At 40.2% G+C, this 13,992-nt stretch overlaps 1 protein-coding gene and 1 long non-coding RNA gene across 2 annotated transcripts; both read right to left on the bottom strand.

The window, feature by feature from the left end:
* Window positions 1-1,105: 1,105 nt before the first annotated feature.
* LOC111259962 (uncharacterized) lies at window positions 1,106-3,119 on the bottom strand. The gene is made up of 2 exons (XM_022832376.2): window positions 2,907-3,119; window positions 1,106-2,053 (listed from the first exon to the last, which is right to left on the bottom strand). The coding sequence occupies exons 1-2, from the start codon at window positions 3,017-3,019 to the stop codon at window positions 1,270-1,272; spliced, it is 897 nt and encodes a 298-aa protein (XP_022688111.1). The 5' UTR covers window positions 3,020-3,119; the 3' UTR covers window positions 1,106-1,269.
* A 3,511-nt stretch (window positions 3,120-6,630) lies between these two features.
* LOC111259963 (uncharacterized) lies at window positions 6,631-13,986 on the bottom strand. Its single transcript, XR_002679964.2, has 3 exons — window positions 11,945-13,986; window positions 7,509-7,671; window positions 6,631-6,916 (listed from the first exon to the last, which is right to left on the bottom strand). It is a non-coding gene; the product is annotated as an uncharacterized LOC111259963 (long non-coding RNA).
* Between the last annotated feature and the right edge of the window lie 6 nt (window positions 13,987-13,992).

Raw genomic sequence — 13,992 nt, 5'->3', positions numbered from 1 at the left:
CATGTCTCTTGAATAAAAATAGATTTGAGTACGGGCAAACGGCGTGAGAGATAGCTTACTTTGCATTCAAAATGTATTATAAGCACGGTCTTATTGTTGTGCGGTGCCCACTCTTGTATCATATCCACCCATTGTGTGGCTGTATATTAATTAGCGTTTAGAAAAATGCTCTTTCTCCTGTAAACCAAAAGACCATAAAACATCAAAAATGAGGTAAATCAATAATTTTGTAAATAATATTCAAGCGGTCCATCAACGCACACATAACCTATAATTCCACTTTAATCGTTACGTGTAAAGTTGAATGCTCATAACCGAAGTAGAGATGGGTGTGATGATAGATTACTGGGTACTTGTTTGCAATATCATCCTCGTATGATTTACAAAGCAATAAATACGGCCGTTCTGTCATCGAAACTCTGCTCTTTTTTCACACGACTGAATATCAGCCTTATTTGGCAATTACTAAGTTTTCATAGCGGGTCGAGCGTGAACCCGGAGAAGAGCCTAACACGCGTTTATAGTTATGACACATTGCCTCGTTTCCCATTGCCGCCGGTACTGTTGCCCTAATCAGGACTGCTAAAAGGACACTTTTTTTAATATTTTTTTTTTAAATCATTTTAGAAGTGTGCATCAATATATCGCGGCGGTTTCGTTTAACAGCGATTAAAAATTGCAGAGATCGCTTTTTCTCAATATGACCCGAACAGTAAAAAAAAACAATATTTTCAAACTACCTCTCATCCAGACGCAATATAACCCCCTCTATTCTTAAACGGTACACGAGCCAAAAATGTTCAGAATACTGTAGATTTTATTACACCATAAATCTCTGTACGGGAACGTTCCTAGTCAATTTGTAAAAGGTGTCGCTCGCGGTTAACCTGGTCTTCACCTTTACATCCGAAGTAACCTTCATGTGTTCTGTAACCATTTGGAATGACATCCTGAATGTGCCACTTCCGCCATTCTATTCAAATGGGCGGAACACGTATCGACCCAATTTCAATAACGTAATACTTTGTACACCCAATTTCAATAACGTAACATTTTGTAACAATTTGCTTTGACTTACTATCATGATGAATGAAAACGATTCGACTGGGCAGTCAACTGCAGATAAACTTCTACCAAATTTTACTTCTAAAACGCCGATTTATCGATTGTCACATCTCTCAACGCCTTCTATCTGGCGGTTGCAAAGCCGTCAAGTCTTCATATTGAATTACCCGAGGACTTGTTCCAATTCATTCGCTCGAAATAATGCTAGTCACTGTTATTCCTGTTTCTTTCCGCATCAGATTTTTTACTCGAAGTGTTAGCCGGTGGCTTTCCTGCAGCTAGGTCGTTACCTTGCGGCGTCGATGCAGACTGTTTGTCTGTGGTGATGCGTCCTGGCGGTACAGCGTTAGAAGTTTTGCTGGTACTATCCTTCGACTCTTTCGAAACCATTGGGGGCTTTGCTAGCCCAGCTTTGACAGGACTAGGCGGTGCCTTAGCCCACCCGGCAGAAGCTGGTGCTGGATGCGGTTTCGCTTTAAAGCCGGGTTTATTTGATGCAGTGGCGCCTTGCTGCGCTATAGCGCCATGGCTCGAAGAATTAGCTGAGCTTCCCAGAGCTTCATTAACGTCATTTGATGGCTGGCCACGCAAAAAAGCATCGCAGATAACCACGTGCCAGAGCAGTCCAATCGCTTCAACGGGCACATGAATAAGGAGCAACGCGAACTGCTCCAGGTTCAAGCCTAAAAGCGATCCGATCATTACTAGCATCGACGCTGGGAGTGCGACGCCGCGGTAAATCACCATAAACTGATGATATAGATGACACACTCTTTCGCAGGGAGGAACCGGGGCGCCCCCAAGAATGTTCAATACGAAACAGGCTGCTGCAACACAATGAACGCCCATGACGGCAAGGCGAAGGGCAATGAGGACTAGCTTCTCATATAGCTGAAGACTTGGACATTTCGTGAAGAAGCTCCAGACACCCACCCAACCGGAGAGCACCATGTAAACATGGAAAATAATTGCCACAGTGTAGATGTATCTGGAAACGAGGTAAGCGAACATTTGCTGCTACGAAACTGCTAGAAAGCCAAAAGGTTTCTCGCCTTCTTCTCGAAAACGTTTTTATTTGAGGTTGTTTTTATGTTTAAATGTAATCGCTAAGAGGTAAAAAACTGAAATTCGTAAAAGAGCCGACTAGAAAATTTCGAAAGTAACCGTTCTTTATATAAGCATACATAATTTTTGATAATGGGCAACATCAGCTCTTGCAAAGATTAATCAGCTACAACATTTCTCCCTGTCACTTTCGTTGAATAGAGAGCATATATGCATAGCATCGCTTTAAAAACATCCCTTAGGTTACCACCCCTTGCCTCTCCCCCCTGATGATGCTGTGAAAACGTTCTAGTCAACGATGATCGTTCAGGTTTGAATCCAAACGTACGTACGTTTTATTTATTGCTAAAATAATAATAATTTATTGCAGGTCATCAGACGTTTGACGCAATGCCTAGTTAAGGTAGTACCAGAAATCCTACGTTGTAAAACATCTAAATTTTCTAGAGGTTTCAGGAGCAGGACACTTAAATGTTCAACGAGTTCATAGTCAATATAGCAGCAGATTACTTTTCGGTTCGGATAGACTTTGTTTAGGTGAATGTCTGTAGTCAGTACAGACGTGGAAATACCCCGCTTTCAGGTCAATATTGCTTGATAAGCAGGAGATATCGCATTATCGTCAAATCCACTCCTGTTTTGAATGGCCTGATCAATGAAAGTCCTGTTCGCCACAGTACGACCGGAAGATGGCCGGTAAAAAATAACAACGAGTACAATGCTTATGCGTCATGGTTATAAATGTTCGACATGCGTTAAATGGCAAGAAAAAATACCTCAAGAGATTATCGCCTCGATGAATGGGTGGAAATTTCGGATGTTTTTCTATCTTTTCCAATAGTCGAATTTTCCCAACATTCCGATTGACGAACTCACAGAAACTCGACATGATCTTGTTAATCGGAACTCTTTGCTCCCGCAATCTTTGTCTCACACAACGAATTTCGTTTTCGTTGTGAAATTGATCAAAAGATACTCGCTAATTTCAATATATGGTAACTGTATCAACGTAATCTGGTCCCCAATGATTACGATCACCTAGAAACGCCTAGCTACCGAACGCAACAACAGTTATCGAGACTTGAACCTGAACTAATGGCGTTAATCGAGGCACGTAGCTTCTCAAAAAATAGGCTTTATTCATATTGGCTCCAATGAAGACATTGCATCGACGCCTTTAGTAACTGCCCCGTACGTTATACATAGGAGATATAGGGCTACGGATGTCATGCGACGTTCAAGGTCAATTGTGTTTTCAATGAATGACTTTCGTCCTATAATTTTTGGCTGATATTTTTTGGATCTAAGACGGGAGATCGATTTGCCCGTTTTCACTTCTTCATATATCAGAATAAGCGTTTACTTGCTTCGTCGGAGGAAAAGTTAGCCGATGATACCCTATCTGAAGCTCTACGAAACCTCTAACCCGGTAATGCTAAATGCGCAGTGAGCTATAGAACCTTAATGTGCAATGCAGTCCATAGCACTAAATAAACAAAGGTTCGAATCAATTAAGCTCGAGAGTGGCGGAAGCAAAAATCTGGCCCCAATGATGTTAGGTCCAGCCAACAGAATTAATTTACATAACATGTACTTATACCCTAGTAAGGTCAAGTTCCAATGCAAGTATTACTCAAATTCTATCGAAAGAAATTTTCAAAAAAATATAAGTTTTGGTGCCGAAGCATCAACTTCGATCTGGCGCACCAAGTACGGCGGCAATTTAAATAGCAGATAGAAATTATCGTCATTAAATTGGGACAGATGTATTGCAGGAGAATATGGTGGTCCCGGGACGATGTTGGCGTTGACTAATAGCTAGATTTACCCACTTGACGATTTGCTGTAGTTTTTCGTCTTTGCCTGCAGACTTGACCAGGGCAATGCCTATTTCAGGCTCGAAAGGTTAGGCCTAATTTTGCTTGAGCCACTACCTACTATTGTTGATTGAACGAATCTGGCTTTTCGCGCAATAATCGTATAAGTTAACATAGCCGCTACTTCGGAATTGAAACACTAGAAACAGCGGTGGATACACATAGCCGTAAAGCAATCACGACAGAAAGCTTATCAGAATTAAATATTAGATAAAACACGCAGGCTTTTAGACAGTCGTATGTATTCATTTTCCCTCAGCGAACCAATTAACAAATAGATACTAGGAGACCACTTCGGCTATGTGTTTCGATATCGCTAGATCAGAAAGCTGTGTAATTTACTGAAAACAAACAAATATAAAGTGAAGTCTTTGAAATAACAAATTACGTTTTTGCACAACTCATTGCCATAATACTTTGCCGGTTGGTTCTGAGGTATTTACTGGCCTATTTTTATGACACGCTCTTTGCAATAGTTACCACGGGATCAACATGATTCGCTTCGGATTCACCTATATTTGTATCGTTCAGTGTACCATTCGACGTATCTGTATATTGGATTGTGTTGTCTAGCTCGTTCTTTCGTACAAACAATGAATGCCATGCCGAGAACAAAGGATAAACATTTCCAAAGAAACAACAATTAGCTATTCTCACATTCATGATCTGTCCTGTAAAGGATACAGTTTTGAGAACGATCGTTCAAACCTAGCCTATCTGATCTCTGCAATTAAGCAGCTTTAGTACCGTCGAACTTGTATTTTCCATCAAAATATTGCACTAACATTTATGTACACCTATCGATACAAAGTTATCAGTTGGAAAATGACCTGAGCTATAGCTCAACTGTGGAACTTTCTGCCTGAACTTCCCGGGACATTCGTCTCCGCTGCTCTATATCCAATTCAATAATAATGATAATAATCACCAGAAGTACGGAATCAGGCCACTTGGTAAGAAGGGCTCGCTGGTTCTCCTAGTGTCGACCGGATTCAAGAGAGATGGTGCCGTCCCAACGGTACCAATGGGTTTCGGGAACGTAAGGTTTGAAGATGCTAGTTTAAGCTGTTAGAGAAATATCTGATCACGCCTTAATGTTAATAATACGGAACAGAATGAAAAATCGCACATCAAGCTCACGAGGAAGTAACACAAATGATTGAATAGTATCTAGGATGTTTCTGCTCGGAGCTAGTTCGAAGAAAAAAAATTTAAAAAACAGTTTCCCCGTCTTAAAAAAAAATTTGCGCCAGAATAAACGGTCAAGCACTGTGATGCTGATCGGGTCTGGCTAGCTCTTCAAAAAAACTCGATAATTCGATACGCATTAATGTAGAACTTTTTCGTCCAGTATAGAAGATGTAGCATAAGGAAAAACTGTCAATTTTGTAAACGCCAATAAGTTGAAGTACACACGGCATCTGTCCCTGGGTAACTTGATTAGGAATGCGCAGAGCTCCGTTATAGACAACATTCTGAGAGACCGAGGGCATCGATAAGCCCCACTAGCCAAGGAGGAATGCTGGAATGTTCTAGCAAAATATGCTAAAAATCTATAAATGGAAATAGAGCGTCGATTGCGTTCAAGTTGAAAAGTTACATTTTGGCAGTGGTAGACGCTATTTATCCGAGCTCAGTGAAACAGTATCGCAGCAGTACTTAGAACAATGCACACTTACTGAGGCAAACTATTTAGGGCAATGGAATTAAATCGCAGCACCAGTAGGCATAGTTATTCCACCATTATAAATCCATTTGTCACGTAGGAGTACCGTGTAAGTTTACAAGGAGCATTTCGAGCAAAAATTAAAAATGGATCATTCCAGTTACTTGAATCTATTGTTGCACGCATTCGCAAGGACCTTTATGATGTAAGCTCATAGTTTGTCGATAAATCTCTGGACAAAGAGGTCCCATAGATTACGTTGCCTACTGCCCAACCAATGATATCGATAAATGTCTCCTTGTGAAAATACGTTAAAAATACCCCAAAAAACAAATACCCTGGTGGGAAATTTAAAAGCTGTATTTGAGTCAGGACACGCCACAGGGCCAAATAAGATATAACCAATGTCTTACCGTTATTACTATTTTACAATTGAAAGACTAATTATATGTGATTAGAAGCTAGAGGTATAATTACTGAAATTTTGTATAGATTTTTGAAACACTCCGTGAAAGTGACGACAATTGATTCTGCAGTATGATGCGACGGCACCCTTTGGTGCGCTGGCAGTACCTACAGTGGGTAACAATGCCTTTAGCATGGTGCTGCTACATAGTAAACGAGCAATTTCGCCAATCGTAAGCGTGCGTAGACAACGAAATTAATTGTAAAGCCATTTTTGTCTGGAAATCTGGGTGAAAAGCAGCGGAAATTGAGTCAAGCAGAGGAATGCAGGAACATAACGTACGAGAAACCACCTATTGGAAATGCTGCCGGCTCTTGGGATCGTATACTATAAACCTTATAATAATAGTATTAATAACCGAAACCCATACAATCAAAGTATGAAGGCTTTAACTTTATAGAACTTTGTTTCAGTATGAAATTCCTTCGATGCTGTGCAAATAATAATAATAATAATTAGAAAGTTAGCTCCTATTAGTGCATTAAAACGGCTAGGCTATATACTTTATTGAGTGAATGGTTTGCAATCAGGTCACTGTTTAATCGAAATTATTCATTTAAAACTTAATAGGGTTCCTTGGCTGCTCCGTCCGTCCTTGCCGCCTTTTCTATTTGGCAAGGAGATGCTACGAACACCCTTTTGTCGATTTAACCCATCTCTTGTTTACAATGACTGATCCGAAGGCAAAGGTAGCTCCGCCTGCGACTTGTAGCACACAACTGCCTGAAGTCAATAGCACGTTTATCTGTTGCCATTCAGAACGGCGGTAGTCGACATCTGTAAAATCGATACATTGATAATAGTTTAACATGCAGCAGCAGCGAGCATTGCCTTGTCCCTTTTGTCTTTGAATTTGATGTCTACGAAGCCTTCAATAGTCCCGGCCATGGCTTTCATATTTCGCGAGTAAGGGGGGGGCGGGGGCTAAAGCTGTTAATAACTTCCAGGTTAAGCATTAATATTGTAAGGATCTTTCGTTTTTACGTTACATTCTAGTCGCTGTATGTGTTCATCCTAACGCCCCTGATCCTAGCTATGCCCCTAACTCGAAAAACAAGAGGCTACGATAAACCTAAAACTTCGTCTGATATTTCCAAAGATGGGGGTTTTCATCATGTCCATCAACAACGTCACTCTTTGAAACTACGACAACAACTTTCAGGTAGCCCTGATCAGAGTGAATTCGACAGAAACTCTCTTGATGCTTCTTTGAAATTAAGAAATTCATTGTCGAAAACGGATTTATTAGTCAGTAAATTGGCAAACCAACAATACATTGCAAGCGTCTGCTACTGGTATATCAAAAGGGCGTGACGCTTTCCGTTTTCTGATTTCTAATTGCTTACTCCAATCATAATATTCTACTCACATTTTGGAACTAGCTTTTTGCTTTCGCAAGTCGTAGGCTCTTATTAATGTTCCTTTGGTTACTATGATGGGGAGACATATGGAGGTTGCGTAGCTTTCGTAGTAGTGAAGTTTAAAGCGACTCCTGAAATCGAGGCTACGAGGCAGTCCAGGCCGAAGGTCGGCTAAAGAAGAAACAGTAATAAGTTAAGCATTGCTTCAGGCGTCAGGTTTTTTGAACATGAAACGAAGCATGTCCATGCCCGATTTTGAACCTAGGCCATTACGTGTTCCTAGTTCTAGCAGAGCGCTTCCTCACTAGCGCACCATCACGAGTACTGTTTAATTACTCCGTGTATGTCATTCGTCCACTTAACCCCTGTAAAAGGTAGTCAATCACGTTTCATTTCTAGGCTGGTTTAACAGACAAGCCGCGGAACCTTCGGTGAAATGGCCTGAATAGGCGAAAGACGGATATGGTAATGATGAATGTCGCCCTAATCAGCACGACGTTCTTCAGTAACACGGCCAAGATGTCGACGTTTCTGCAGATACCTGTATAGGTGTCGCAGATTCTGCGGTGTAGCTAGACTCGAAGAAAAGATCCATCAGTAATTCATGACCAGCCAGCGACGGGTCAAATAGCAACGGTAACAACAACAGCAAAAATAAGAAATCAGAATTGACTGCCACGCCCACGTAACCGTCAAAACTTATTGTTCCCTAAGGCGGTTTTCCCGACCCAAGTTTTGTTTTGGGTGACGACATTCTTTGGCCCGATGCTCCGTCCATACAGTTTTACAAGCGTCACGCGAATCAGAACGGTAACGGAATAATCAGTAATGGAAGTGATAACGGCGTCGATGCGCTCCTCTTGTCCGAGGTCCTGTCAGCCCGGTTAAAAACACTCTCTACCCAACTGCGACCCGTACGAGTAGAGCTAGAAACAGAAACGGAGGAACCTTTGACTGGGATCAAATTCCTTTTGGGTATACCCAAAAACAGCCAACTTGGATTCTGAAAAATCATTATGTTCAAGAAGTCGATTTTTTCTCAGACAGACTGCACCGTCCCTTATAAGTAAAAAAAAATCAATGCCTGAATTTTACTAAAAGCAATGATTTCGCCTACTTGCCCGCGCTTTTGAGTGAATAGATGCTTCAGGCAAAGGACGTTATAATTGAACTTCATAACTATTATAATTTCCATGCATTTTCTTAAACAGCAAAATAGACAAGAAATTAGGCTCACCTTATTACCACCTATGACGATAGCGGAGAAGCTCTTTTAAATTCACAGTTTTATGCCATGAAATTTTCGACATGGTTAACCACTCGTTTATTTTATACCGGTACAGCTTGAAGTAGAATTCCCTAGTATGCTTGACATATTCTACCATCGTTAATAACGACTTCAATTAGCAGACGAAAAGGCCGCAGATGATGGATAAGTGGAAGGTGACGGTAAAGAAGCTGGCTGGACTGACGAAGGCTCAAAACAGTTGCGGTAACAGGCCGCCGATAAATCCAATGATAAGGGCTTCATGATGTGTGGCTTTGATGTTAACGGCGGTTGTGAAATCTGCGATGGTCTAACACATCACAGTTAGGGCGGTGATCTTTAGGGTTCAGGCACCGGCAACCGAAATGGGGTCCTGAAGGTCAACAACAACAACAAAAGCAGCAGCAGCAAGGACCGCATCAGCCTTGCGTCGCCGGGTCATCGTCAATCAACAGTAACTGGTTGAACCTTTAGAAGGAACTTTACAGGTACTTATTTTGATAACAGATGTGACTTGTAAAGCTTGTTACCCTGTCTAGATCGACAAATACAATAGGATAACGAAAGTGGAAAGTAACGTATTTGATCAACAGCGAAATACGTGCCTGTTTTATGTGGACAGAACGTTTCACAGAACAAACTGTACCACAGAACGAAGAGCATTAATCTCAGCATTAGTAAAGAGTAGGTGATCATAATGCGACCTTCTCTTTTGTTGTTGAGCGTTCTCAAACGCGTTGAGAAACGCGTAACGTGCATTTAATAAGGAATCTGCCATTGAGAGCGTCTCCAATAGCAACACAGCTTGGCCTAACGAAGGTGGGGCAAAGCATGGTTCTGCTTGGCGGCAGCACTGGAATTCGAATCAGGAACCTTCCTCGGCGGCCACGCGAACGGCGATCAAGGTAGTATTCGCAGAATCATTGCCAAAGCGAAAAGATAGTAATGCGATGGAGCCCAACCACATCTTAACAAATTTCTAACTAGGCGACCCAATCAATAATATGTATTATTAATGCGTAATATAGGATAAACAAACTGGGGTACTCAACTTGATATGTTACGAAATTTATTGTCGAAAAGGGATTTATTAGTCAGTAAATTGGCAAACCAACAATACATTGCAAGTTGATATGTTGATAGGCTCAAACTTTTACCGACGAAGGTGGTCAATAGTAAATCTTGTAGATAACAAATACGCAACGTTTACTGTGGGTCCCAAGTCAATTAGTCAGTTGGCTCATCACCGGAAAGTATATAAAATATTCAATCTCTTACTGAATGCTCAAACAGGGATGCTAAGTCGACATTTATTACGGACGGCAATTTGAAGACAGCTAATGAAGCAAAAGTTTTTCTCGACGAGAACCAGCAGTTACTGTCTTTGGATGAATAAATATTTTGTTTAGTCCATATAAATCGCTTTCATTCTAATGACTCACATAGCAAATGCTACAAAACACGCGTCATCATCAATTCATCTAAAGGGTAAGAGGAAAAGTTTTATCAAACAGTGACAGGCTCAATTTCCCTTTTGGAAGATTTACAGAAGCGGTATAAGTCAGGAATAACTGAATTAAAATGGCTACTATGATCGAAAGTGAAATATGTCTAACCGAAATGCATTATCATGCATATAGCTTAAGCCTAAATGTCTATTTGAATTTTACGCGCGATTTCCAACCGCGTCCGTCTCCTTGAAAAGGGTGACATTTTGTATTTTATGAATTATCAGGTTTTTAGAAAAGGCACACGCATTCAACTTACGAGAACACGCAACGATATTGACAACAATACAGTCAAAAGAAGCTTAGCTAGATTTTGTGCTATTTCTTCAGGGAGTTAGAGTCAACTTCAGGGGGTCTGTCAACTGTCAGTATGTCAGAGGTGCCAATGTATCTTGTGGGTTGGCAATCCACTGCATACTTAATTACGCGCTAAATTCCACAAAACAACAGAATTAATGCAACTTATGGCTAAAAAGGAAAAAAAAATGTTAATAGGACCGAATAAAGCTACAACCAGTAAAAAAAAAGAAGCAGACGAATTCAGCAAATTGAATTAAAAAAATCAAAGCAAAATATATCCAAAGACATTTTCAGGAGTCAAGCTTGGAAGAGGGCACGCCAAATTCAAGATGGCGGAGCTGTTTCTACGTAGATCCCTCACCATAGAGAAGACACGAACTACTTTACCACATGGCGTCGTTACTATTATTAGTATATGAGCTTTATATGTCCATGTAAGTTATTAGAGAAATAACAAGTGTTACCTAAACGAAATAGCATTTTATTTACGCCTAGGTATGATCACGCCACCTACTGATCGCTGATGTATATCCAATGCCTTCATAAGTTAGCTCTCGAAAGTAGCATTCCTTTCGAATTGCATATGCACTCGTACGCTGTATTCAGGACTTGTTCAATTAGATACAGTTTGAATGTTGAGCGCTTTTTACGGCATACTTCTCACAAAGTACTTGCGTCTTGTCGTGAGAACAATTACCTAATTTACGTTGTGCGTCGGGTTAAATATTGGTAAACTGGTCTTTAGCTCTAAAAAATAATGAAACTTTCCGCCATTTTATATCGACCGAATATTAGGCAATGTTGAACGCTGTGGTATAATTTGTTACATTCGGTGTAGTTGTTTAGTTGGATACTTCTTGCCTGCCTGAGAAATTTCCTACGAGCTACCGAAACAACATCTCTGCAACGAAGTTGCGTGTCTGCTTTTTGCACGGTAGGACAAATGGGGAGAACAAACGGGCGGGCGATGGCTTAGTGTATAACGTATTTGTCTACAAATCTTAGGGATAGGTTGTGGTCTTCTTGTGGGGCATAGACGGACTTCGTTACGTGCTAGAACCCAACAGATGGAACGAACGTAAAAGTCGAGGCACAGAGGACAAATGGGGTAATGCTGGCTAGCATCGATTAATTCTTGCTTCAAGCGGATTACTTGACTTGTCAAACATATTTGACCGGATGTTGATCACATAAGATAAAACAATGAATGTGAACATACTTGTTGCGTTTCTGCACGTATACATCGTGCACTAAATAGGATTCTAAGGTGCACTCAACAACTGTTCATTGGTACAAATTCCAGCTGCAGGACCTAGTCGTGGGTGAACAGCTGCTAAGATCAATTGCTATAGCTAAGTTTAGAACTTACTGAAAAAAGAAGGAAATGGCGCAAATGAATGCTCCCATTGAACTTCTACCGACATGGCCACTATTATATGCTATTTCTATTAAAACTGGATTGTTTCACGTCACGTGTCTCACTGCCGTTGTGCAAGAAGAAAAAAAGGACCGTATCAATTCTATTGTAACCTAGTTGACACTGCTCATTTTAGTGGCAGCAGCAGCACGTAGTCACTATAACGACGTAGCGAATAAAAGTATAGTTCTTCCTCGTCGCAAGATAATGGTCATCGTTCTCTATTAGGGATTGATTCTGAGATCTGTTGAGAGAATTAGCTATGAGCATCAGTGCCCTAGTTTCGCTTCGTCTCGTTAACTGTCACTATAATCATTTTTAGAACTGTTCGTTTCGTAAGATGTCAACTACTCTGGACTGATTCCCTATAGTGACTTTATTGAACCCGCGGATTTTCAAACGAGTAAACATTCTGACCTGAACCTTTCCCATAGCTACAATATAGCGACACCATAAGGTGCTAGCATTTCTAGCTAGCAACAGACATAAGTAATAAGATCTAATAGTAAAATATAATCAATACAAACATTGAACCATAATTACGTTTCTATAGACGACAGACCCAATATTCTGTGTTTACTTTTATAAAACGGAAGTTATTCGGGAAAAACAGGCGGGCACGAACCACACAGGAAAATATGTCTTATTTATTCGTCCTATTATTAAGTTAAAAAATATGCGGCGATAGGTTATATTTAGCATCACTGAAAAGGCCACTCGAATCTATAAATATACGACCAATTATTGTACCTGTTCATCGACAAACAATCCTTTGACCTTTGAACCTAAATTAAGACAAGTATACGATACTATCGAAACCGCAAAATATGTAAAGTTAAAGATATAATGGTTTTTATACTATAGGTTTATGTCAAAACAAATCGATATTATGAGCCAATAATAGACTGCTGCTAAAAACACAAGACCTTACTCTTAACTATAATCAGTATTAAATAAATTACTATGTACGGATATATATACGTCGATTAGTAGTACAGTTTTGTATTTCAAAATAGAATTAAATTCAAACATGACAGGTTATTGGCCCGCATCATGTCACCCCTATTTCCTTGTAGACTATGGCTACAGAAAATGATACATAGCAATTAATTTTTCTTTGACGTTTTACTAAACAGGTCACTCCGAGGACTGTCCTCGTGAGGGGAATAGCCCGTGTGTGTGTGTGTGTGTGTGTGTGTGTGTGTGTAATACGAATGAAAAAAAAAATAGGAAAATCAAAAAAGTGCTGCCTGCCATTTGTAAAGGAACAACACAATTTTACTAGAGCGAACAGAATGTCAGCCTTCAACTTTTGCTAGAATAGACTCTCCGTGGACAAATTCACGTAGTTTTTGTTTTCCTTACCTAGATATAACTATCTGAATATAGAAAACCAATACATATATTTATATTGACAAAAAAGAGTGAGTTTGTTTATATTACATGAGTTAGCGCTTTCTTCCATTTGAAATGTAATTCACAGATTAATTAGATAGTAATGCTCTCTATGCCTCTCGTGTTGCTTATGTTCTTGTTTTGTTGTTGTGGCCTTTGTTGGAATTATATTAAATTTTTCTGTTTACTTCTTGCCGTCATTATTGTGTTTATAATTGTGTTTTCGTTCGCGATGACAGAGTGACACCGCATCGTGTCATCCGTCCATGTGCGCCGGGAGTGATGATACGACGCCCACAAATATTGTATGATCACTCCACACGGTTCTGGTCGATATATTATTATAGTTCTATAGGCCGCTTCTATGTATGCGTTTATATTAGCTATATCCGTTTATCTGTTTGTTGATCTTTTTCACTAAATGTTTAATGTCGCGTCATTCTGCAGGCCCCGTTTTTTGCTTTGTTTAACATCATCGATAATCGTAGCAGTCGTCGTCGTCGTCGTCGTCGTCGTCTGTCAATTATTCTTCATTTTCTAACCTGTTTACGTTCTTTGCTTTGTTCTATGCGTTGGCCTGCTTCGTTACGATTCATTCTATATAT

The sequence above is a fragment of the Varroa jacobsoni genome, unplaced genomic scaffold, assembly GCF_002532875.2.
Source record: "Varroa jacobsoni isolate VJ856 unplaced genomic scaffold, vjacob_1.0 scaffold_389, whole genome shotgun sequence".
Lineage (NCBI taxonomy): Eukaryota > Metazoa > Arthropoda > Arachnida > Mesostigmata > Varroidae > Varroa > Varroa jacobsoni.
Note: the sequence above shows the minus strand (reverse complement) of the source record. Positions and strands in the feature narration are given on the sequence as shown.